We start from the raw sequence: 26,731 nt of genomic DNA, 5'->3' as shown, positions 1-26,731 counted from the left end.
AAAAAAAAAAAAAAACACGCTTTCACAAAATGCTTCCTCAAACAGAACGGAGCAGCATTGTAAAGTGAGCTATATGTGAAGAACCACTTCAGAAACTCTATTTGGAAACCACTTACTAGTTGTAAGATGCTATTCAAAGTCTTTTAGACAACCTATACTCTCCTCAACAATTTATAAAACAGCATTTATTCACACAGACTCACCTTGCTGTCAGAAAGTCCATCCAGATCAGGAGAGCCGGCTAAAGCCCTGACACCCTGAGGAAAAGACCACTGACTTCATTTCCAGCAGAAAACACCTGATGCTGTGGCCATATCTGACAAATACAGCTCTCACTGTTCATCAGTGATTGATAACAATGTGTAACTTGTTGCTTGAAATTTACAAGTCTGAAACGGAGAAGATTTGTATAAGCATAATTAGGTAATGATGTCTATCATAATCGAGGTTCATGGGCTAATTTTCTCTACAGAGTTGTCTTAAAATTTACTACAGCAATAAAATTCTGGAATATGTGTCCCTTCTGCTGCAAAGCTATTAGAAGGTTTTAAAACCTGCTTAACTTTATGTGACTTGTGAATCTCTCAATGGACACTTCAGCTTGGTTTCAAAACCTAGTGAACCTACTCACTGTATCACGTCTATGTTTTACTCAAATATAAACTCATAAATGACTGATTTAGTAGACTGTACATTAGCAATTACTTAACACCACTCACCACACTATTGACTCCAGTATAGAGTTTGATGCCACATATGCAATTTCACAAATAATTACAAAGAAATGGCAAGTTACACATTGAATTAAAGACATAAACATGCTCAAAAAACATGCTCTAATAATCTTATTTATTTATAACTTCAAAACCCCCACAATCTTTTGTTTTTGCTACTTTTACACTGTAAAAAGGTTTTTCAGAGATGTGAAAGATTTTGAGAAAATTTAAGATAATATTTTAGTCTTTCTCCTTAAAAATTTCATATTCAGTTCATCATATTACTTTCCATCTTTAGTAATTATTTGTGAAATTATCAATTTTTGAGTGAAAATTGTTTATACACAATTTGTTTTCAGTGTATTCTAAAATGCATAAAACTTAACAAATAAAAAAAAAAAATTGGTAAAACTACTATTTTATACTATTATTCAAAAGTTTTCAGAAATATATATATTTTAAAAGAAATTAATATTTATAAAAATAAATAATGCATTTAATTGTTTGAAAGACACAAAAAAGATATATAAAATTACAAAAAATATTTTTTTCTATTCAAATAAAACAATCAAAAAAAAAAAACAATTCAGTAAAAAAAAAAAAAAAGAAAAAAAACAGCACAACTGGTTTCAAAATTATTAATAATAATAATATTAATAATACTTCAGCACCAAATCAGCATATAAGATTAATAATGGTTTCTGAAAATTCATTTTTGCCATCACAGAAATAAATTACATTCTAAAACATATTCAACTAGAAAACAGCTATTTTAAATAGTAATAATATTTTACAATATTAGCAGCCATTGCTATCCTTTGAATGGCAGTTTAAGTTTTTATTTTTAACAAGGCATTTTTGAAGACACCACAATTCACACATGTATAAAATAAAACATTTTCTCCCATTTTCCACCTTAAGATTTTTTTCCACCAAGTTTTTCCTGTGCAAACTGGGATTGCCATAAACAAACAATATTGGTCAAAATAAGGTATTTTTGCAGCACTGACAAGAATATGATGCCTTAAAATACTGTCTAGTTAGGTAGTCCACTAGTTTTGGTAGTGAAACCACACAGATTACTTCCACTTCTAGAGATATTATTTTCAAAAGCTTTTGTCTCACTTGTTTTGCACTACCAAAGTTATATCATGAAAGATCTTCATAACATCTGCAGAGAAACATCAGGCTGCATTTACCACCTGTCACACAGTACAGTGAAATTCACAGGAATGCCTTCGCAATTTCTGCAGCTATCCTCCGAAAATGCGTTTATGATAGCCCGTATGTTATGCTAAAAGTCTAACAGTGCAGTTTGCAGACTGTGGACCTATTATTAGCCATGAAAACACTGGAAAGAAACTAATGATAGACTAATGATTTCTCAAGCACATTGAGATAACAAATCTGTTCGTGTGGCATCAATCTTACAGCAAGATACAGCTCAAAGCCTCCGTTAACATACTCACACCACAGCGATGCCACTCAAAATGCCATACCTTCTCTCCTTTTGCAATGGCCAGTCTGTCTTTTTCTGAATCCCCCTGGAGAAGACATGGCAGATGGGCATGTTGGTGGACAATCCCGTATTGACACATTAAGTAGTGGATTTTGAGGTCTAGTGCTCTGAACTCGCGCAGCACCATTACAGCTGTCCAGGGCTCTTTGTAACACAGTGGTCAGCAGCTGCAGAGCTGGATAATATTACTCGATAATTGGGAGGCTACAAGCTCAAGACCCGCAGCAACCTTGTTTGACATGCCTGAGAACATTAGAGTCAAGGTTAATAGAGTAAAACCACTGCAAGTCTACTAGCAGGGATATTCTGAGGGTGCCTTGGTTTTGGGATGTTGTCTTGAGCAGAGACTGATTACAATATAAATACAAATAAATAAATACATAAACATAATACATAAAGTAATACACAAAGTATAATAAATAAAAACTAATGAACAAATGCAAACTAATATACAAACTAAAATAAATGATACATACTACGATATCATTTAGTAGTTTAGGATTTTATTTATTAAACTAATATAAATGTAATAAACTATATACACACACACACACACACACACACACACACACACATATATATACATAAACTAAAATAAAAATAAACATACAAACTAACATGCAAACTAAAACTAATAAATAAAGCCATAGTTCATGTATATGTAATTATTTAAATTTGCATATTGGTTTGTATTAATTATTTTTATTTTAGTTTGTATATTTAGACTTTTTAGTTTGCTGTATTTTAATTTTATTAAAAAATCCTAAATATTATATGATATTGTAGTTTTATTATTGATTTTGGTTTGTGTATACCAGTTTTGTATTTATTTATTATTTTAGTTTAATAAATAACATCAAACTAATAACTAAGCCATTGTTCAAGTACTTATTTATTAGTTTGTTGTTTTATTTATTTAATATATAGAAAGAAAAAAGAAAAAGAAAGAAAGGGAAAAAAAAAGAAAAAAAGAAAAAGAAAGAAAGAAAGAAAAAGAGAAAAGAAAGAATTTTCATTATAAAAGCGCTCACAGAATTAATTTCTTAAATATAAAATTGTATACCTGAATAATTAAAAAAGTATTCATACAAACTAATGTGCAAACTAAAATAAACTATGATTTTATTTATTAGTTTGTTTTATTTAACTAATATATAGAAAGAAAGAAAGAAAGAAAGAAAGAAAGAAAGAAAGAAAGAAAGAAAGAAAAATAATATTATAGTGGAAAGAAAGAAAGAAAGAAAAAGAAAGAAATTCCGAAAAGATAGTGTCTCAGAAAAAGAATTATTTTCTTAAATATAAAATTGTATAATTGAATAATTAATTAAATAAATAAATATACACACACATATATACATATATTAAACAATGCAAGTATTTCACTGAGAGTTGAACCGGGAGAGAAGAGGAGAATTAACAAAATAATTATATAAATATAAATTTTAATATCAAAAATAACTTCCTATTTTGTTATCAAACCACTGGGTCTATCAATCAAACCAGACTCACGCTGTCACTTTCACCTAAAAACAACCTTGAAACGCCCTAGATTTTAATCAGTTTACAAAGAATAATACAGAGTATGATTTAATGAATTACGAGGCCATTAATACAACTACTTCAGTTCATAAATAATTCAGGCACGCAGGTGATCTCTGAATTCAGGTTTGCTGGCTAAAATCACTCATGTCATTTTGGTTTCTAGTTGAATATTGGATTACAAGGAGAGAAAGCGAGCTCTTAGGAAGGCAGTGTGGTTACAAAGTACATCTCCATAACAACAAAACCAGCCCAGGTAATTGCATTTTGGACGTGTTGTGCATTGGCTAGTATTGAGGATCTACAAACGCTGGTTCACTCTGAACAGAACGCCTCATGCGATTAATCCCACTTCACTCAATCCATGAAACATGATTGAGATTGGCAATTTTCATCGCTGGGTACAAACTCTTTCAAGAGACACGTTGGAAGAGATCCACAAAAAGGGTTCTTGTGCAGGCCACTTCAATTAACCTTTGAGTGACACCCTGCGAGCTTAATAGCTCAGAACACTGTAATGGTCACACCCTACCTTGCAAATTGACAGCGTTTTATACCCACTTTCTCTTTCGGGGTTAAAAGGTGACCATGTTCACGGTCAAAGACTATGACTCTCTTTCAGTTTCAAACAGATATAATTCACACCATTAATTTTGTCCATTAAAACACCAGGCTAGTGCGACCACGTTTTGAAATTACACTTGAATTACAACATTATTAAGCTATTGTGCTGATTTATACAACTCATGTTTCATTTAATCACATTTCAATTAATAGAATTAGGTTAAAATACACAGTTTAAACAAGTGTTTAAAACTAGTTAAAGTTGAAGTATACATTATGCATGCAAATTCAAGGTAAGCACGAGAATCATGAATGATTTATATAATAAATATAATATATATATATATATATATATATATATATATATATATATATATATATATATATATATATATATATATATATATATATATATATATATATATAGTAGATAAAATAGTAGAAAATAATATAACGTACAACACAATTATAATTATTATTATTATTATTATAAAAAAAACATATTTAATGACATAAGTTATAAAATAATATATAACTGCCAGAGAGTGCATCAGACAATCCATTTAGAGTAAAATAAATAAAATAAAATAAAAGATATCAAAAACAAAAGATTCATATGCATGACTCTACCTTCCTCCCTGCCTCCATAACTTTGCATTCCTTTTCTTCAAAAAAAAAAAAAAACACCAGTAAGAATGGTTTGTCGTTGACAAATTACATTGCAAACATAAAGTTTGAAATGATACCCAGCACGCTTGTCTACGATATTCAAATGTTTCTCTTTGAGGGAGCAATAACAGAACAGAACCAGCGGGAGACTCCGAAAATATCACCAGCCGTAAAATGCATGTCCTTCGTTTATCTGTAATGCGTTTCCAGTTTCCAACATTCATGAATTCCCACATAGCAGAAATGTGGGTCAGGTTCTTCTCTCAATGCTGGAGATGAGCCTTCTGGCTCAAGCGTAACGTCAGAAACATGGGGCTTGGATTCTCATGAGCTTTTGTTACGAGTTTAATGTAAATGTTGCAAATGCACACAATAGGCTTAGGTAACCACAACCTTCATCTTCATAAAGAAGCCATGCAATAAAAATCTAAGTTTTGTGGCTTTCCGTTCATGTTTATTAGCTCTGAGGCCAATTATATTCCAGCATACTACTGAGAAATGACAAAACCGTGGATACACAAAAACAAAAACCAAAAGTAAAATAAAATGGACTTTAGAGGGACCAAAACAAATGTTCATCCAATAAACTGCTTTCAAGAATGACACTGTCGTTCCCCATTGCATCTGAAACTGGCTAGCATTAGCAAATAGTAAATGGTTTGCTACTAAACAAAAGCTACTGACTATAGTATATCAACAGAAAATATGTGGCAGGGAAGAAAAGGGCATTTGTCAACGATTGTATGGGGTCTTGAAAAATAAGTTGTTAAAATAAGCTTGGACTGAAATTCATTATAATCCGTTTACAAAACTTAACACCCACTTAATCTTGTGTTAAATGAGTTTAAGGCCTACGAGTATACGACCACTAAATGATAAACTAATTATATCAACGAACACTCATGAAATCATCATTTTCATTGCTGTTTAATCGCAGTAAACATTCAGAAAAGCCTTAAAACTAGATCCAGTACTAATAATATGGAAAACAAATTAAGTGTCCAGACTTGTTTTGACAGTGAACATTGATTAATGAGCGGCAAGACAACCGCCAGAAGAGAAAAATGCAAGAATAATTGATTTTAGATGACAAACACTAACAAAATAAACCCCATGCAATTAAAAATCTAAGTTTCATCTTTTACTCCATATCTGTGGGCTCTGAGGCCAGACTAAGTGGCTCATTGTGTCCATAGAAAAACATGCAAGAATATTTGACTTTAGATGAGAAAATGCCATCAAAAGAAGACCCTCATGTAATCAAAATACTCTTAAAAGTTGACCAAATAAGCTTTTACCAGATGGACCAAAAAGACTTGTTCAATACAGTCTTTATAGTTTCTTTGTCCAATAAAATGCTTTCTAGAATGAGAATGTCCCTTTGCCTAATACTATCACTTACATGTGACACAAATCAATTATTAACAAACACCCCTCACACACAAGACAAAAGTCAGAAGATAGATACTAAAATAGCACGACATAAATTGACAAAAACAAATGAAGAAAAAAATATCTACTATAAACCACTAAATGCTGAATTAGCCAAAAATCAAGAAACACCAAACACACAAAAAAAAAAAATTACAAAAACAAATCAACAAAGCGGAACCTTTTCAACATGAAATGCTACTGCCAAAATGGAGATGTCTGACACTCTCAGAAAAAAAAAGACAAAAAGCTGTGTTAAACCTGGTATACTACAAAAAATCGAATACGATTTTCACTAATTAGGGCTGTGCAAAAAATCGAATACGATTTTCATGCGCATCGGTAAAGAGCCTGTGATTAGTAGTAATTCCCAGCCGTTAAGATCAGGGGTTGCCAGCAAATCCTGCCCAGTTGAACATCCAAAACTAGCCCAATCGCGTTTCCAGGAGCCACAAAGCATCCCGAAGTTTTTTTTGTCAAATATTCAATAGGGCTAAATATCATGTTAGTCTCATGAAAAACAACCGCAGACTGCTGGTTGAATTTACTACACAGCCGTAATTCACTGACAATCTACACAAAATCGATTTTAAAATCGCAGGCGATATTTGAAAGCGATTTTGTGTAGCTTGTCGGTGGACATACTCTCAGTAAAAAAAAAGTCGTACAAAACCAATAACTGTATTTAGCAAACAGGGCAACCCTGGTATACCCCGGGATGCAATTTTTTATCGGGAAAAACGCGATATTTTGGGACTAGTTTTGAGAAGCAACTAAAGATTTGTTCATATCTGGCACCTTGCTGGAATACTAATCACAGGAGCGTACTGAAGAGTACCTAAAGTGTATTCGATATAAACAAAGATATTACATATTAATACCTAAAATGTACACAAGTGTACCTTTTGAAAATGTACCGCCACAGTGATAGCTTTTGTACCTTTTTTTCTGAGAGTGTACAATAACAATACTTGAGATTCCTGTAGCCCAAACAATGATTTTATCAAACCCAGAGGCACCTACTAATCAATAATACCACTTTCACCTTCAGCAGACCTCTATTAAAATGTTACATTCGTAGCACTGAAACAATGTCTTGGAAATGCGTCATAAATTCAGTATGTGCTAATAACAAAATTACATTCCAAAGGTAATCACCTGTTCCATATTCTATTAGATTGAGAAAATACTGCATCATATTTGAGGTCAGCAAATTAATGTAAGACACATTAAGTCTAGTTTGACACTGAACAGTCCTTTTCCGAGGAATCTACCACTGAAAAGGGTGACATCTGAAGCAGAAGATGGCACAAATAAATGTTTATATGAATAGTCTACAATTCAAGTTGCAACACAGGCTACAGTAATACTCTGTTGTGCAGTATATTCTGAAAGATCAATACAACAACCGTAGTCTCATTTCCTACCGGATTTATATATAAAAAAAATATTCTGGCAGCAACTGTATTAATTACGTAGAAAGTAAAGCAAAATTCCTCCGAACTTGGTCCTATAGGAGTACAATGTATTGGCTGCTTGTTCTCAAAGTATTCTAAGTTTCTACCCCAAACTAAGCAAGTGGTACTTGTCAAGAAACATCTCTATTCCAAAACACAACAAACTAATTAGGCAGATGACCTTAAAGACCATTTGTCCTCCACAAACATATCATCAGCTGTTCATTTGTATGGATTCCAATCATTCTTGCAGTGGCTCGAATCTCAATGAAACACAAGGGAGCGAACATGGCTATTTACTGCTAAGATACTTCACACTTCACAGAGAAGCCAAAAACCACTTTAAATGTTAGGATAATAAAATAACTTCTGAGAAAAACAAAAACACAAAAGCCTACTAAAAATGATATATAGGTGAACATTTAATGTTATTAAAGGGAGAAAAAAAAAATCAATGTGAGATTTTGATGAAACCCATTCCTTACCATGTCTCCTTTATCTCCCTTTTGTCCAGAATGTCCTGCCAAACCCGGAAGCCCTTGATCCCCCTTTCAAATACACATAAGTCACATTATGCAATGTTAATATGCTAAATCGGCTCGCTGTATCAGGTCTAAAACGCTGTGATCAAAATTCAAAGAGGAGTCCTAGCCTGAACTCTGGCTCTTTGTACTTCAGAAGAGATTAGCTGAACATCACCCGCTGATGAAGTGCATGTCTGTGCCCAAACACCCCCTTATTTGTGCTAAATTGCTTCTAATAAGCTTTTATTTCTGCCTCTGGCTGTCATCCAGGTATACGGACTGGCATAAATGTGCTTTAATTGGCCATTCATTTTGTATGCGATATTACCTCAGGATCCATTGTGGAGCGCTAACTCGCTCATTTAAAGAATGCTTTCATGGTTTAACTTTACCTTCAGAGCGGGGCAGTGGCATCGGTCGCTGGGCAGCTGGACTGGCATGGAAAGCATTCTGTGGAGGTATCCTGTGACCAGTGAGGCCGCTGTGGGGTTGTGGGTCACTACAGGTTCACACTGGTTAGAGTAAAAAAAAAAATACTTGAATTAGTGTTAAAATATTAAAATGCAGACCAAGATAATCTATTATCCACTTTGAATTGCATGAAGATGGGATTTGTGGGGATTTTCTACATTATGCATGCATAGTACATACATCATCTTGTGAAATGCATAATTCTGAATATTCAAACTGAGCTACATAAAATATAGTCATTTTAATATGATCAAAGATGCGAGCAAAAAACAGCATTCAAGCTCAGTGTTGATGACTTTGGGTGCAGCATTTGCACACTTTCTTCACTATTATTATTATTATTATTATTTGAGTTACTTGTGAATCAAAACTGAAAAAAAAAAGAATTAAAAAGACTCAATAGTTGCACAAATACACTACTGTTCAAAAGTTTGAATTCAGCAAGGCTGAATTTATTACAGTAAAAACAGTAACACTGTGAAATATCATTTGTTATTATTTTTGGACCAAAATGTATTTTCGATGCTTCAACAAATTCTAACGGACCCTCTGATGTCACATGGACTACTTTGATGATGTTTTTATTACCTTTCTAGACATGAACAGTACACCGTACATACATTTTCAATGGAGGGTCAGAAAGCTCTCGGACTAAATCTAAAATATCTTAAACTGTGTTCCGAAGATGAACGGAGGTCTTACCGGTTTGGAACGACATGAGGGTGAGTCATTAATGACATAATTTTCATTTTTCGGTGAACTAACCCTTTCATTTATTCCTCTGATGGCAAAGATGAATTTTCAGAATCCATTACTTTAGTGTCACATGATTCTTTACAAATCATTGTAATACGCTGATTTATTGATCAAGAATCATGGAAGGAACCTGAATTGTTAAGTGGAATCAAAACTGTAATCTTAATTTTTCCCATCCCTAGTCATACCCCAGTAAAATTAGCTATGGCCCCTCAAGAGCTGGTGCCCTAGGCAATCATCTGTGTTGCCTAATTACATAACCGGCCCCACTGGCCACTTGGACCATTCCTCTTCCATGTGGAAAACACTAAGGAAACACTATCCCAAACGCTGAGAGGGGGATTAGGACACAACTGTAATGACCATGTATTAAATACAGCATTGAGCAGGGATGTGGATTTTTTTCTAATCCAATCGTTTAAGATGGCATGTTGCCTTTAATTAATCAGAAATTATTGACTGAAGCAACTTGAGCTAAAAGGATACCCTGAAGGGCTTCGTCCACAGTGGAAACAATCGGTCCAAGAACAATACATGGAAATCACTATGGCTCTGTCCCAAAACCTACATCTTTGCCCTTGTGGATGGCATTTTTAGACTGTTTCAAAAGGTAAAAAAAAAAAATTAAGCCAAATTCTAAGGCAGAATTGCATGTATCCTTCTCAGAGAAGGAAATCCCAAAATGCATGGCAACGAGATTAGAGAAAAACAATGGAAAATGGTAGGTCAAACAAGAAAATGATTATAAGAAAATGATTATTATAAATAATTAACTTAATACTGAGAGATTTACTTAATACTGATGCCTAAAACTTCAATCTGCTTCTCAAATATAACTATCATGTGGCTTCAGAAAATATGGAATATAATGCAAATAAGACTACTTTTTCTGTTCTCTTTTGTGAACCTGACTAATTAAAAATGGACTATTTCACCCAATTTCTGTGCACTGTGTAGTTTTCCGCTTATTAGTATATCACATCATCAGCTTAGCAATATGTTCACAAATTCTATCAAAATCAATTGTGAGTTGAGTTTGTAATTGTTCAGCTGTGTCAGGAGTATGACACACACGGTTGCTGCCTATGTAGAGCATTCCAGATCGGTCTCTCATGAGCCCTTATAAGGCAGTTGTCTATGTAGGCAGTAGACAGCAAGGCAGCTCACTTGATTTTGGAACTCTTTGAAAACTAACTAGACCACACAAAATGCAAAGAGACAGTTCCATTTTCAAACATTATCTGAATGATTCCTGTTATTCAGTAAGCAGTGCTGAAATGTGACTGGCCTGATTTAATTTGATGAATATGTCAAGTCCCTAATTTTAGTGCAAAATTATGGGCTGGGTTTACAGTCATTTAGGGAGGATCTTTGAGTCTGCACCATAAACCTGAACATCCTACCGTAACTCCAGGAGAATCGCAGCATCTGTCCAGGTCGGCTATTCTAGCATCACAGAAGATCAGAATCTCCTGAAGTTCAATCTGTGAAGGTAAATTTACATTTATGAGCATGAACACACATACCTGGCTGATCCAGCAAATTTGCTACAAACTACTCAATTTTGACCTGCATCAGGTTCAGGCATGAAGTTAGTGAAGTTCCCTCAGACTATAAGTGGTGTCCACCATAGTTTGATGGAGCTTTAACAATCACTAAAAGTAGTAAGCTTTGCATTCATATTCAGATTTAGCAAGTGATGAGAACTTCCCGCACAAAACTTACGTCCACTGGACGTCCATCCTCCACTCGAGTGGTGATGAATGTGCGTCCGCTCACGTTCATGCCAGACCTTTCAGCGGTCACCTGACGCTCAATCAATTCGCAGTCCAAGTAGACAGAGACAGCATTGCTCTCGACAGACACACCTAGCTTGTGAAACTGTCGATCAAAGAGGGCATGCAGGTCTCTGTTCTTGAACACGTACAGGAGGCTGTTTTTCAGAAAACCCTGAGCCAAAAACTCGACTGTTTTTTTAGCTCCATCCACTATTAATGACACCTAAATGAAGGAGAGAAGAAGGGATGAACATTAGCGGCTCATTAAGACAGTTAATGAGATAAGCTGACAGAAGTCTGAAGGGACTGCAGTGTGCAAAAAAGTGCCATTTATATAATGATCATTTTGCCAGTCTTGCAGGAGTTATTGGTTTTGAACACTCTGATTGATCAATGTCTTTTTTGTAGAGCTTAATAAAGTCTAGGATTTTTCACATACCTGTGTATCTCCACCTTTATCAAAGATCTGCAGAACAAACCAGCGATTTTTCTTTGTGGTTTTTCTGAGCCGGAACGTGGCAATAATGGAGTACTCATGAGAAAGTCCATCTGGGAACACAGATCTTTAGAAAAGAGACACAACAACAACAACATCTACAATTAAAGTTCATCAGAATAAATAAACATATGACCATTTACAAATTAAGGTTGCATTTAAGTCACAGTAAAAGCACATAAAAGCTACATTTTCAGCATCTATACTATAGTCTTCAGGGTCACATAATCCTTAGAGATCATTCTAATATGCTGTTTTGCTTTGAAAGTTGAAAACTGCTGTGCTGTTTAATATTTTTGTGGATACTGTAATGCATCTTTTTTTAGGATTCCTTGATAAATAGTAACTTAATTAATTTCAAGAATGCTTATTGCTTAAAAGTATTAAAAAAATAATAATAATAATTTAACCGACCAAAATTATTTAAATGGTAGAATGACGGTAAATGAATAAGTGAATTGCTTTTGAACTGGTAAATGAACTGTGCAAACAAAATGACTCAGTAACTAAATCAGACTTCCTAATGCCACATATGAGAGAACAAGAATGTTCTAGAAAGTGTTTAATTAATGCTTCAGTTCAGTAGTAAAGTGTTATTTTCACTTAACAAATGCTTCTATTAAAAGCTTCAATAAGCCAAGTGCACTGGCATCAATCTTCTCTGCATTTTTCTCTTTAGTCTTGCCTGTAAGATTTATCAGATGAATTTAACAGAAAACACTGTGAATGTATTCCTTTCACTGAGATCCTTCTGTCTGTCGGGCTATTGTTTATACCACTCTTCTGATCGAAACACTGTAGCTGTGACTTGAAGCAAACTCATGGTACAACAAAGAATGCTAAAAAACTTTAAAGCTTCCATCCGGTTATTAAAATTGTTGAAAGAGTAATATTAAATTTTTGAGCAAATCTCATAACACTGAAAGTGTTACAGAAAGAATTACTCCCATTTTCCTTTTTGATTTCTTTCACGTTATTTGGTAATTTACTGGCATTTCATCAAACACAATCATCAGCAAAACTGACAATGAGAAAGAGAAAATCTCATGTATCAATACTTTAAAGGGACAGAAGAGAACGAGAGAAAGACAGAGAACAGACTTGCAAAAGACAGGCTGAAAATGAGTTTCTTCTCTATTCTCTCCATTCACGTCTGCATAGTGTGTCTCCTGCTTTCACAGGCACAGTGGGGAAAATGGACATTATTAAAATGATATATACTCTGACTTTACATGATGGCAAGATCAAATGCTTTTGGATAAGAGGAAAAGACAGGAGAGAGGCTTATGGGAAACTAGTACAGCTGTATTATAGGACAATGAATGGATTATTACTAAAACTGACCTAAATATCACATGGCTTTAGAAAATATGGCATCTTCATCAAATGAAAGAAAAATCTAAAAGCATCTCCTCTGCATTCCACAGAAGAAAGAAAGTCTTCTTGGAACGGCTTGAGAATTCCATAAAAATTCAATCTAGCATTTATCTAGATGAGGAAGGAGGTAATAACAGGTTCAAAATGAGAGAATAAAGACTTTTTTTGTAATAGCTGAGTAACTGATTTTATGAATGCAACCCTAAATTATACTTGATATGGCCAGCCGGTGGAATGGACTTGTGCCGAGTGAGACCTCATAAGTGAGTGCAGCGTTTCGAAGCGCACCAACCTGGGCACCGTGACATCAATTCACTTCATCACTGAGCTGTTAAATAGGGACATCAGAGGCCATATGCCAAATATGATGGGATGTAACACTCTAATGCAGCCCAAATTAAACTAATCTCTGAACATGCACATTAATAAGCAAACAAAGGGTACAACTGCTATAAAAAAAAAAAAAAAAAAAAAAAAAAAAAAACTATAACTACTTTTGGTTGTGTGTGTGTGTGTATATGTATTTGTATTGTATTATTATTTTGTTTATATATATATGTATATATATATATATATATATATATATATATTCATGTTTGTATATATATATATATATTTAAATGTAAATAATTGAATTAAAAATGTAATTAAAAAATTATCTAATTTAATAACAAAGGTTTGCCCCCCCCCATTATATATAACAATATAATATAACATAATATAATAATTCAAAGATAATTTAATAAATGTATCATTTATATTTTTACCAAAATATATATTACATTATATGTTATATTATTCATTTAAATGTTTTAATAAAATATAATAAAACATTTACGTAAATAAAATAAAACAATCGAAATTTGTGCACTTCTACTGGCACTACACAACATTGCAAACAATAAAAAAAAATAAACATTCCACATGCACTGTCAAAGGATACAAACAGAAAATTCTACCCCAAACTTATACATTTAGTTGAACCAGCATTATTTTGTCTCATACTGGGCAAACAAACTGACTGCAATTGTGTTTGGTGGTTTTGTGCCAACAATGGTGCAAAAAGGGTTTCATTTTGGCCATAGTCAAAAAAAGAAAAGAAAAATGTAAACCACATAGAAACGGCAACATTTAAGCAGTGAATTGAACAAATGTGTGGTATGCCTACTTTATCAACATCCTCCTTTTAACAACTACCCGGCGAACATTACGTCACACAATTAATATTCATGAGCAAAGTTCATAAGCTTTATATTGTGCTTCCCCCAACTCTTTTCAGATCATTCCCACCCCCCTTGCCTCTCATAAAAATGAATACCAAACATGCAATTAGCACATCTTAGCAGAGTCATCTGTGAAACAACTAATGGAAAATAGTCTGGAGGAGTGGAGCCTTCTCTTTCCATGTGACCGTATCAACTGGACGACGGGGCCCGGCTGCATTTCCTGCATGTAAAGTGAGAGATGTTTGGAGTTTGTGCTGGGGGCTCTTTGACCCCCTTCTCCACCCCCTGACACATCCAGCTGACTAACGCCATCACTTGTCAGAGTTCAGCTTAATTGAGGTCTGGCGGTGTGTGTGTGTGTGTGTGTCTGTATGTAGGTCCGGGCAGACAACTTGGCATTCTCATCCCTCAGAACTGCACTCCACCTCCAGCCAAGGAGACTCACAGTTGGTCCCTGAGGGCAGGTCTGAGCAGTAGAAGGCCCCACAGCAGGCTGCTGACCACCAAGCGTCGGATAGAGCAACAGATCACAAATCATCTGACCTATGACTCCATCAGGGTCCCAGGGAGCAAACAGTGTGTTTACAGTTGTATAAAAAACCCTAAAAATATCCCCCCTTTCCCTGTGCAAATGACTGGGTGTTATTTTTCACTGGTGAAACATGTGGAGGTACAAGAGAAGTCCACTGGGTGCTAAATCTCTATGGCCAAACCAGCAGGTGTGCTTGAACCACAGAGAATAATCAGTTAGACTGAGCTAAAGACTATGATGAAACACAAAGGAACAAATGACCTACAAATGTTAAACAATGTACTGCCCTGAAATCTTTGACACTTAAAAACGGATTCATCTTATTGCTTTAGATAACAAATTATCAAAGCAAGTGGCATTCGCAAAAAAAAATAAATTACACCAGACCTTTTCTCAGAACCTCTTCTGGTGATTACATTTAACTAACTGGTCCCAGGGACATTTTAAATGGATTTATGTAGTCGGTTCTCCTCAAGTTTACACAGATGTAGCTCATCACATTAACTAGGAACATACTGAAAGTGTCCAAATGCTTTGCATCTTAAAGCAATAAGTAATGAGATGCTGTGTGGTACAGTGATTTTAATCAGAGGAAAGGGTAAAAATAAATACTGTTTAAATCAATTAATTCTTTTATTCAACAAGGGCACATTTAATCAATCAAAGTGACAGTAAAGACAAGTACAGTTTAATCTTACAAAGGATTTCCATTCCAAATAAACGCTGCTATTTGGAACTTCCCATATAAAGAATCCTGAAAAATGCATCATGGTTTCCACGGTTTTCTTTTCAACACTGATTATAAGAAGAAATGTTGCTTGAGAACCAAATCAGCATATTTAAATGATTTCCTTTATTATTATTATTATTATTATAATTATATTTTAAATACATTTAAAAACTATTTTACAATATTTTATTGGTTTGACTGTAATTCACATATTGTTGAACAAGCTTCATCAAAAACAAAAAATCTTACTGCCCCAAACCCTCAATGTTTAATAGATTGTAATTTAATTTATCATTTAGCAAATGTATCTGCCTTTTACAAATGTTTACAAAATTTACATTTTGCTTGTGAAATGTGCCTGTGCTGCATTTCTTAAATTAATGTCAATAGGTTTGATACATTGTCCCCAAATACTGTACTTTTTGGTACCACTGTCCATTTGGTTTTGCTATATATATACATATATATACACACACACACACACACGTGCACACATGAAACAAACATGAAAATAAAGTGGAGTTCCAGACAACTCTGAATTCTCCTACTTCCAACTCGAAAATAACCATGGGACTGAAGCTCAACAACAGACTTAAAAAAAATGGGGCAGAATAATCAACCCTGACTTAATTAGATCATATGAGCATAATTTGATGTAATTTCCATTCCATTCCAAAAGCATTGAGATATAGAAAGTTACTTTTTTTATAGTTAAATAATGTGACACAGTCATGTTCACAGCATCACAATCAAAACAAAAACATGTGTAAGCCTGTCCTATTTCAAACTTTCAGTTCAGGCATTTTCTGGTAATCAAACCCAAGACCTAGGCGTCGCTAGGTTTTTTTTTTTTTTTTACTTTTTGTCAGATGTTTGTAGTGCAAACACCACGTTTTTATGTTTGTCATAATTATCATAAATCATGCCGCCACCCTATTTTGTTTACGTTTTATGACGTACGACCGACTGGAACGCTTTGAGGTCGGAAGTGGGGAATTTCAACTCTAGTCATCCCACCTCCAGCTTAGACTGGAACTTGCCACAATCCCACCAGCTTTTCAGCAAAATACAAAAGAGTTCTTTTGAGCATCAATTTGAGCTCTTTGGACTCATGGATACGCTGTGGGTTCACACGGTTTGGACAGCTGACCTTGACAAAACACGGCATACATAACTCTACATGTCCAGGGCTGTTATACGTATATTAATCATACCTGAAAAGTCACACAGAAGCCTTCTTTGAACTTGGTGTCACCCTTGAGCTTTAAGTTATTAAAGTCATTTTAAGGCAATTAATATACAGGACATGATTCCCCATTACTGCTTGATTTCTCTTCTAGGCGGTACTCCATTACAGTCACCTCTCTTTCTCCTTGGTCGAGCCTACTGCCCACGGTCTGCAAATTAATTCTGTCCAAATTATTCAACATGTCTCACGGCTCACCTCACAGTTTATCCTTATAAGCCAATGCGAGGGGAATTATCTCAGCAAGCTCGTGATATCTGGGTCATTCCATGTCAACACACCATTAAAAGCATACAAGACATCTCCTGAGTTTTCGACCGGATATCAGCTGAAGTGAAAGCAAGCTTACACCATGAGAAAAAAATTGGTTTGCATTGCAGAAACCCAATATCAGCCTGGCATATTTTCAAATCTTAAGTGGTGCAAACCCATGCGAATGGCTCAGAGAACGCAGTTGTTCAACGAGGCAACCTGCGCTCTGTCCCGTCAAGAGATTTATACGAGAAGCTGTCAGAAAGGCTAACCAAAACACGCAACATGTGGATGTGGGTATTAATTCAAACTACCATCATAACATGCTCATCACAGCAGTGATTCTGCAAGGAGCTGTCCTACTTTCTGCTCTCCAGATGCTAGAAGATTCAGCACATCGTTGATCACATCCAAACTACGTAAACATCCATATGGATATGCACATTTGCTGCAATAACTTCAGGCTTAGCCGTCACTGCTAACATTGTTTTCAGACAAAACAATCCTCTGAATGATGTGCGAGCGGAAAATAAATGGCACAATATCAAAAGAAATCAACATTTGCAGAACTTACTCTGTTGGTTTAAACAAGGGTTTACTCCCCAGTCTCAACAGCAGCCTGTTGTCCGTCACCGTGCCTTTTCTGAGAAGAAACTTCTGAGCTAAATCAAACCCTGTAAACAAGAAATGAAAAAGGCAAACAGACATTACATATATGCATTCACCAGACACTTTTATCCAAAGTAACTTACAGTGCATTGTGTAAACATTTTGTGAATTGAAAACATGATCTTAGCGCTGCTACCACCATGTTCTGCTAAAGGAACAACATTAGCTTTAGGCTAAAGAGATTTTCAGCACGTTGTCCCATACAAACTGTATAACACACATTTGTAGTATTTTATCTGAAATGATTAGTATTAGCAAGACAACACTTTTGTTATTCCTTAAACATTTTGGTTTGGGGCTTATTCTAAACTTCTGCGATAAGAGCAGACTCTATTCAAACTTTGTTTTGTAGATTTCAGCCTTAGATGTACCGTTTTTTTCAATACACTTCGCATACTTACTTTCAAACTAAAGTTTGACAATCTCCAAGTATTTGACGTAACTAGCATTTAAATCTAACATACATTTATGATGACACAGTGATATTTGCATATCAAATAGTGACTGGTCTTTACTTTCTTGCTCTTGATCTTTTTAACCATTACAGTCCAAAAGTTTGATATTTTTTTAAATACTTATTCATTCAGCAAGGATGTATTAAATTGATCAAAAGTGACAGTAAAGACATTTATAATGTTACAAAAAAATGATATTTAAAATAAATGCTGTTCTTTTCAACATCCTATTCATCAAATAATCTCAGTTCCCACAAAAATTAACTGTTTACACCATTGATAACAAGAAATGTTTCTTGAGCAAATCAGCATATTAGAATAATTTCTAATGTGACAGTTAAGACTGAAATAAAGGCTGCTGAAAATTCAGCTTTGCTATCACAGGAATACATTTTAAAATATACAAAACATCAATTTTTACACTTTACACAGTGACTGTGATTCTTGTGTGCAACACTGTGTTTTACAGAACCACATTTTAAAAACTCAGCTTACTTGCAACTTCGACAGTATTCTTTAGCTGGCTTGCAAGAACTGGCATTTCCTCCAGGAAATGCAAAATTAGCTGTATTAATTGCTCTGTCAGCTTCAGCCATGTGCAACATTAGGCATGTTTTAAACGGCCAGTTTGATGTTTAACAGCACTGCGTGGATGAGCTGTGCATGATTTCTGTTTGTATATACAGTATTCTTTGTTTGTACCTGTGAATTCTCTGTGAATGTTCACATTGGTATGCCATTTCTCTTCCAGCTTCATGGGCGGACATGTATGATCTGCAGAAGAGAGGAATTTCATGTGTTACTGAAGCAATTGAATTGATTTTTAAAAACCGGTAATGTTTTAGGTTATTCAGTATAGAGGAGACCACAGCTAGTGTCACAGTTTTTACTCCACTGAATATTTCTAAGAGTAGGTTTGTATTGAAAATCAATTTTTGTATAGTCATGTACCTTAAAGTCGATCCTATAAAAAAAAAGCCATTTCAACAGTTAAAATATATCAAAAAAAAAAAAAATATAAAATTAACATTAGAAGGGTAAGTTGTCACAGTGGGAATCTACCATTAAACAGCCTATCCATTTGTTTAGTCGTGACTTGTGATGTATGAAATACTGTTTCTAGGTCCAAGCTTCCACTCCACTTTCAAATTAGAATAATATTAGAAGCACTATTCATTTTAGCACATTTTTAAGCTAAGCTTTTCAAAAATAAAAAATAAAAAAAATATGTGATGTATGCTACAGTTTCCATGCTCACAGTGTCCTGGACACCAATATTTTATATATACATAAAGTATGAATAACTGTATATCTAACTGAAATTTTGGTAAGAAAGGTTAGAATCATGATTTTTCAGTAATATTACAGCACACTGTGATTGTATATTAGTACAGTTTTTTATTTGTTTGCTTTTGGGATCTGATGGAGTGTTTGGACTTGGAAACTGTGACACTTCAAGCACATATAGAATGCAACTGTGCCCATCCAATTTTTCCAGCACCTTGATCCAGAAACATTTTAAGTAAGTCTTCATTCAAAGAGTTATAAGCCATGAAACAAACCATCCAGCTACAATGTGAATCAGAACATTAAAAATCTTAATTTGAAGCAAAAAGACAACAGGTGTAAAACTGTGGCTTTAATGAGGGAAAAATGCAATTACCTGAAGCATTGATGTTGATTATGTATACAGAAACAATATATTTTACATTTTTGCAAAACATGCATATTTATATGGAAATATTTAAGCAATTTCAGAGCATAGGAAGACTATTACATAATTCGCATTGCTTCCCAGGAGTGAGGGAGCACTAAAGAGTTAATTTGGCATGATTTGCTTGTTTCAAATCTCTGATTGGCAGTGATTTTTTTTTTCCAGAATTATGGGTAATGTAGTTTTCCTCAATACAGGCTGATGTTAACAGCAGAAACGTATAGTGTACCATTAATTATCAACCTGGTAATCACAGTATAGTTATGTCTTTAACAGTTTATAAATTATGCTTAAATATCAATTCCTTTTACATATAAAATGAATTTTTACATCCAAAACCAAACTGTTGCAATCTATTACAGCCTGTAAAACAATTATGAAAAAGCAAAAAAGTTAAATTTAACATCCAAAAATATTGGATATACTGGATAAAGATTTATTTTTTTAAAACACTGTTTGTCCTGAGAACAATTCAAATTTTCAGTTAAAATCCACCTTGATTAATAAAACCAGGGTGACGATAAATCTGAAAACTCTTATCAAGCAAAAATGACATTTTTGCAACACTGGATGGAAACAAATAATGGTTTTATTTCATAAAAAGCGTACTAGCTACTGAGATCCCAGTGAAATAAGCCCCCGTCTCCCCTCCCATGACATTTGCAGGCTGATATTGCTAAAGGACGAACAACAATTATCCCAAATAAAAAGGACGCTCACACAGACACAAATGCAAAAACACACAAACATATCCACAACCACAGCCACAAAACACAGCATTAACAGGAAATTCCAAAAATCACATGTGCTGGCAAACTGCCGACTCTTAAGGAGAAGGGACACATGCTGTAAATCCTCTCTAAATCTCTCCCTGGATGTCACGCACGCACACTGGATCACAGGAGATAGCAATTCACTCAGCTGGCAAAAAATATTGCTTGCCTGTCCTCTTGTTCAGAGGACTCTCATTCGTGGGCATTTACACTGTGCAATAATATTCCTTAATCGCCTCAGGTTAATCTGAATGGGGCCAATAAAGCAGTTCTAGCGGACACATAACACCAGAGCGGCTGTGTCCTGGTGGCTTCTGACTAATGCCACCCAGGTCAAGGGCTTGACGGCATTTCAAATAGCCGTGCAAGAGTCCCTGCTCTTAAAGGAAGGCGCGACGTCTTTCATCACAAACAATTCATTTGCATACAAGGATTCCAAACAAGAAAGCTTAAACAGAGCGCTAATTAAAGGTGATGACAGCGGCGCTCTGCACCAGAGTGGTGAAGTCAACATTGACCTCTTGCACGGAAACGAACAAGGCTCGAAACACCAAACAGATGTAATCGCTTCTAATCAAACCTTTTGTAAGCGGACAAGAATAAGCAAACATCTTGGTGGGGACCTTTAGGGGACAGCATACATACCTATTCTCTCATTCACTGTCATTCCTGAAGTAAAAGGAATGGAATTTACGACCCACAGGAAAACAGTCCATCTGAGACACTGAATCATGTCGTCTTTGGCACATGAGAGAGGGCCCCTTGAAAACCTAGAAATAGAAAGCAACGTCACTTTTACAACTTTGATGCTCTTCGGGGTAACACAACACCACTTGTTACTGTCTGTATGATGACTGATTGCATTGACTTCACATTTTAGTTACTCTTCAATATGTTTTACTGATAAACTGATTTAAAATGTTTATTCGAGTGTCCTATATTCAAGTATATAGTCAATATCAAATGAAAATGAGCTCTCTTATAGAATATGTAGGAATAGATCACGGTTTGTAAAATCCGTCTAGCACTTCAATTATGTGGTGAAATGTCCTTAACGCAAAATGTCGAGTGTGACATTTCACTCCTCAGAATAAACTCCAGGCCAGAGTAAGTTTCAAGCATGAGGTGCTTCTGGGGACCCAGTGGCAGATTCCTGTAAACCAATACGATCCTTTACCCACCGCTGACTGTTGTTATTGAGCTCTTAAGTAACAGGGCAAACAAATTGCGCTAAATAATTAAACACTGGTGCTATGGAGTTTTGAAGCACATGCAGTTTTGTAGGCTTCAATCATTAGCGCATCTCTGCATATAAACATGCGGTAAATTGGTTTGGTGTAAACTTCAAACTCAAGTTCAACGTCTGACATTCAAATTAATGACAAAGCGGTATAAAAAGCTGTTTTTTTCCTAAGAGTTCAAATTAAGGCTAAAAACAAGTTTTGTAAATAAAATATTGTATTACATGGGTGGAGTAATTTACACAATGAAAACTTTCCACCCACCCACCAAAAAAACAAAACAAACAATTAATATATGTAAAATTAAAGTTTTATCCTGCAGTCATTGCGCTTTTCAACTACTTTTAAAGGATTTACTGATTATTAAAATTAAGCTGAAAATCTGAAAACTGATATCAAGCAGAAATTACACATTTTGTGGCAAAAACTGATGGAATCAATAATGCATTTCCTTACGCACGTCTAATTGTACTATGTGTAATATTTGTATTTTTAAACATATTTATTCTCAAGATTAAGTGTACTTGAAGTGGTTAAACTGACAACCTTAAAAACCTGATTATGAGAAAAGTTACTCTTACGTCGTCAAATAACCATAAAATAAAAACAACGTGATTTAAATTAAAGAAACAGCATAATTATATTAATGCATATATTTGAGGTAAAGCTAAAGCTTGAGTGTTCAATATTTATTAATCCACACATATCAGTGCTGAAACGCCACGTGCACTTCAACCAGATTGTTTAATATTAAATATATCATTAATAACATAATCAAAATCGCTTTTTAAAACTTCATCCAATCTGACTAGCAAAAAACAACGATAAAACACAACATGGCCTCATTAGTGTGTTTTGCGAATATTTAATTTATATGTACATGGTAAAAACTACTGTTTACTGCAATTTCTCTGCGTGCCGAATGATGATAAATCAGCAATCTCTCTCTCTCTCTCTCTCTTTCAAGCATGCGAACGCCGACAGCACAGGACTCACAGTGGCGTGTTAAACTCAGATGACATCAAACATGATCATTAAAAAATGACACCGCACACATACTCTGCAAAAACACCTATAAAGTCACAGCAACCGAGACAGATGAACACCGGCTACTTACATTTGCCGAGAAAGTTTATTATTCCAGCGTGAACACAGAGCACAAGCAAATCCTGTTTGGTTAATTAGCGCATTTTAGGCAGCTGTGGGTCCAAAGCGCACTTGCAAATAAAAGTGAGAATGAAAGCTCGTGCAGGAACCGTGTCCTTATTTGTCGCACTGCCTGACCCTCCCACCCACTCATTAGAGCAGCACACATCAGGACGGACAGGACACTCTTGAGGGGCTCCCTGTGGAACGCGCTACAGTACACAGGCTACTTGACCAATAGCAGGGGTACTAACTTTTCTCTTAAATTAGAGGTCAGCATTTAAAGACAAACTTTCTATAAAAAAAAGAAACTTATATACTATATATAAAAAAGTGAAAAACTTAAGCAACACAATGTATATATATATATATATATATATATATATATATATATATATATATATATATATTATATATATATTATTTTTTGATTTTATCCAAAATAAAAGTTTTGTTTACAGTTTGTCAGGGGTATATTTATTATATATATATAACACACAAACATATTATATATAGAAAATATTTACATATATATACATTTATATATTTATATTCTATATTTTTATATTATATATAAATATATTAATATATATACATATATTCTTCTTAAATATATACATGCATGTGTGTGTATTTTTATACATGCACAGTTAACACATTTATGTAAACATTTTTTTTGGATGTGATTAATCGTGATTAATCATTTGACAGCCCTATACATATATATAAATATCATATATATATTAGCCGATATATATATGCAAGCATAATGATATATACATATATACAATTAATTATCAGTTGTATACATATTTAAAATGATGGCATGCTGCAAGCATAATGATATTTAAAATGATGGCATGCTGCAAGCATAATGATTAAATACAATTAAAATACTTTAATTTGCATTGTCAACATTTTTGTATTGTGAACTGATTTTGCTTGACTATATAGGCTATTTCAGTAAATATTATACAATTAATAATATAAATATTATATTATAGTGTAAATATTATAATTATTATAACTACTTCATTTAATATTTCTCAGGATGGGTTTATAGCACATAGCTACTACAAAAGTCTTTAAGCTAAAAATATTTTTGATACACAAAACACAAAAATGTATAAGCCAACATGGATATATTAGGCAGTTTTTTGGATGGCAAAAAGTTTTGTGTGTTTTTTTTTTTTTTTTTTTTTTTTTTTTTTTATATATATATATTGCACTGTAAGAAATAGATCTGAATACCACATTTTTTAAATTCAGATATTATAGAATTATTATTAAATAATAGTAAAATAACTGCTTATTAATGGGAATAGAATTTTAATACCACCATTGTGTGGTTGTAAAATTCAAATAGGTAAAGACCTGTAAAAAAAAAAAAAATACAGAAAATTATTTAAATTAATACAGTAGTGCCCTATTTGTTATGGTTTTCTTTTTCTTTTTTACTTTTTTGAATGGTTTTCTATTGGTTTATACCACATTTTTTAAATTCAAATAATATATAATAAAAATAAAATAAAATAAAAATAAAAACAAAATGAATTTTAATAATTTTTTAAATTCAGATATTATAGAATTATTATTAAATAATAGTAAAATCAAAATGAATTGTAATAGAAAATGAAAAAAAAAGTCAACATTGATTTTGAAATGCAACTAACACTACAAATTTCTAATACATGTACCACAAATCTTCACTATATGAGAGATTTGTTGAGGAGATTTGTGGTATGTGTTACTCAAGATATGAATTCCAGCTATATAGAGTTATCTACTATACAGTATGTCCACAACCTCTTTATTCCTCTGGATGCTTTCCTATGAATCTACTACTTTTGAAAGCACTATTCATTTGAAGAATGAATAGTGCTTTCAAAAGTATAACACACATAACAAACCAACCATACTGACCACCACTTTTGTGTTTACACAAGGCCCTCAACACTGATGAATAATGAGACGCATTTTTGGGATTGTGTTTGTATTGGCCTTATTAGTGTGTCTCCACATTACCATGCCCCCCCAACCCAGCTGCTTTCAGAACAGCTGTTTCTCAGACAGGGAATCAGTGAGACTTCTCAGCTGTGATTCACTTCAGACTTGCATTTCTGCTACGATAGCATCATAATGTCCCCTGTGTTCTGTTGAAGAATGTCCCCCCACCGAGAAACAAACACCTTAAGCCTGCAGATGGGAAGTTTAGCACTAGAACAACATGCAGAAAACATGCTGCCCATGTTGACCCAGAATCAAACTTCTCTGTGCAGATGCATCAGTGTGTCTGTCGTGTCTGTTCCCCTTGTAAGGATGATGACAATTTGAGGAAAAGAGTTTAGTCAAAATAAAAATGCTTCTATTTTGTGCTCTGTTTTATTTGCAATATATATTACATTTTCTTTTTTAATGTTATTTTGATATATATATATATATATAAATATATATATATGTGTGTGTGTATGTATAAACATATATATGTGTGTGTGTGTGTGTGTGTAAAATATAATATATAATTTATTCCTGTGATCTCTTGTGTTCATGTGATTGTGTCAATGATCATAAGATGTTGTTATTCCAAATAATAATATATATATATGGACTAAAAAAATACAGCTAATACAACTAACACTATGAAACACAATAAAAACATAACACAATAAAAAATGTGATTTATGAAAATTAATAAAAATTTAGTTTTGCAAATAAACTCTTCATTTATATATATAAATATGTATAAAAAATTATACACATACACATGCCCACACACTTTCAGTTCTTTTTATTTTTGAAAATAAAGAGGGTTTGCTGTTTCTGTTGTCTCTGGGTTTCTCAAAGCAAGTTCACCTATTTCAGAGCATTTGGGCCAAAAAGTCACATAAAAAACATTTACTTGTTTATGCATGTGAAGACGAACAAGGAATCTGTTAAAAATGAAAAAGCGCAATCATGCATGATTTATCATAATCCCCCAGTAACCCCTTTAAATCTTTATACACAAGTTTTATCAGCTGACATCATGTTCATCTCTAGACTGATGATGTGTCTTACAGTAATTAATTCACTTTCAGACAAACTCTTAGTACATGGATTTTAAGCTCCTCTCTTATAGCAGAGGAATACACAAACCCCTCTTCTGCTCCACTTTCTGATGCCGTTTGGTTCCCAAATAGCACGCTTTGTGTATTCTTTCACTTCTTCACATTTAGAAACTTTCTCGAAGACTGTTTTCCTGGCAAACAAACATCCCAATCTGCACATGATATCAACTGATATCAGACGGAACACCTGTTTTTCCAACGCACCTGCTGTTAAAAGAGACACACTATTTACATTCTCCTCAGTTGTTGCATATTTCTCTCTATTGAAATGTCTGTTAGCCTAATGCATCACTCGGAGTATGGGTTATATTACTCTTTCTTATTGCCATATGGTTTGTATATT

The 26,731-nt window shown here is 34.0% G+C and overlaps 1 protein-coding gene across 2 annotated transcripts in view; it reads right to left on the bottom strand.

Annotated features, from left to right (window-relative positions):
* Positions 1 to 23,429, bottom strand: part of LOC109082129 (collagen alpha-1(XIX) chain-like) — a 125,133-nt gene extending 101,704 nt beyond the window's left edge. Inside the window, exons 1-9 of one of the 2 annotated variants that reach the window (XM_042737392.1) lie at positions 23,253 to 23,428; positions 21,540 to 21,664; positions 19,110 to 19,181; positions 17,858 to 17,957; positions 11,864 to 11,987; positions 11,372 to 11,647; positions 11,050 to 11,130; positions 8,812 to 8,931; positions 8,381 to 8,443 (exon numbers count right to left, since the gene is read on the bottom strand). In XM_042737392.1, the coding sequence (XP_042593326.1) occupies positions 8,381 to 8,443; positions 8,812 to 8,931; positions 11,050 to 11,130; positions 11,372 to 11,647; positions 11,864 to 11,987; positions 17,858 to 17,957; positions 19,110 to 19,181; positions 21,540 to 21,664; positions 23,253 to 23,254 (963 nt within the window). In that variant the 5' untranslated portion in view covers positions 23,255 to 23,428. Of the gene's footprint in view, positions 1 to 8,380; positions 8,444 to 8,811; positions 8,932 to 11,049; positions 11,131 to 11,371; positions 11,648 to 11,863; positions 11,988 to 17,857; positions 17,958 to 19,109; positions 19,182 to 21,539; positions 21,665 to 23,252 lie in introns of both variants that reach the window. The other variant, XM_042737393.1, reaches the window with a different exon arrangement.
* Positions 23,430 to 26,731: the final 3,302 nt, after the last annotated feature.

Source organism: Cyprinus carpio, chromosome B13 (assembly GCF_018340385.1).
Source record: "Cyprinus carpio isolate SPL01 chromosome B13, ASM1834038v1, whole genome shotgun sequence".
Classification (NCBI taxonomy): Eukaryota; Metazoa; Chordata; class Actinopteri; order Cypriniformes; family Cyprinidae; genus Cyprinus; species Cyprinus carpio.
The sequence above is the reverse complement of the archived record's forward strand: the minus strand, read 5'-3'. Positions and strand labels throughout refer to the sequence as shown.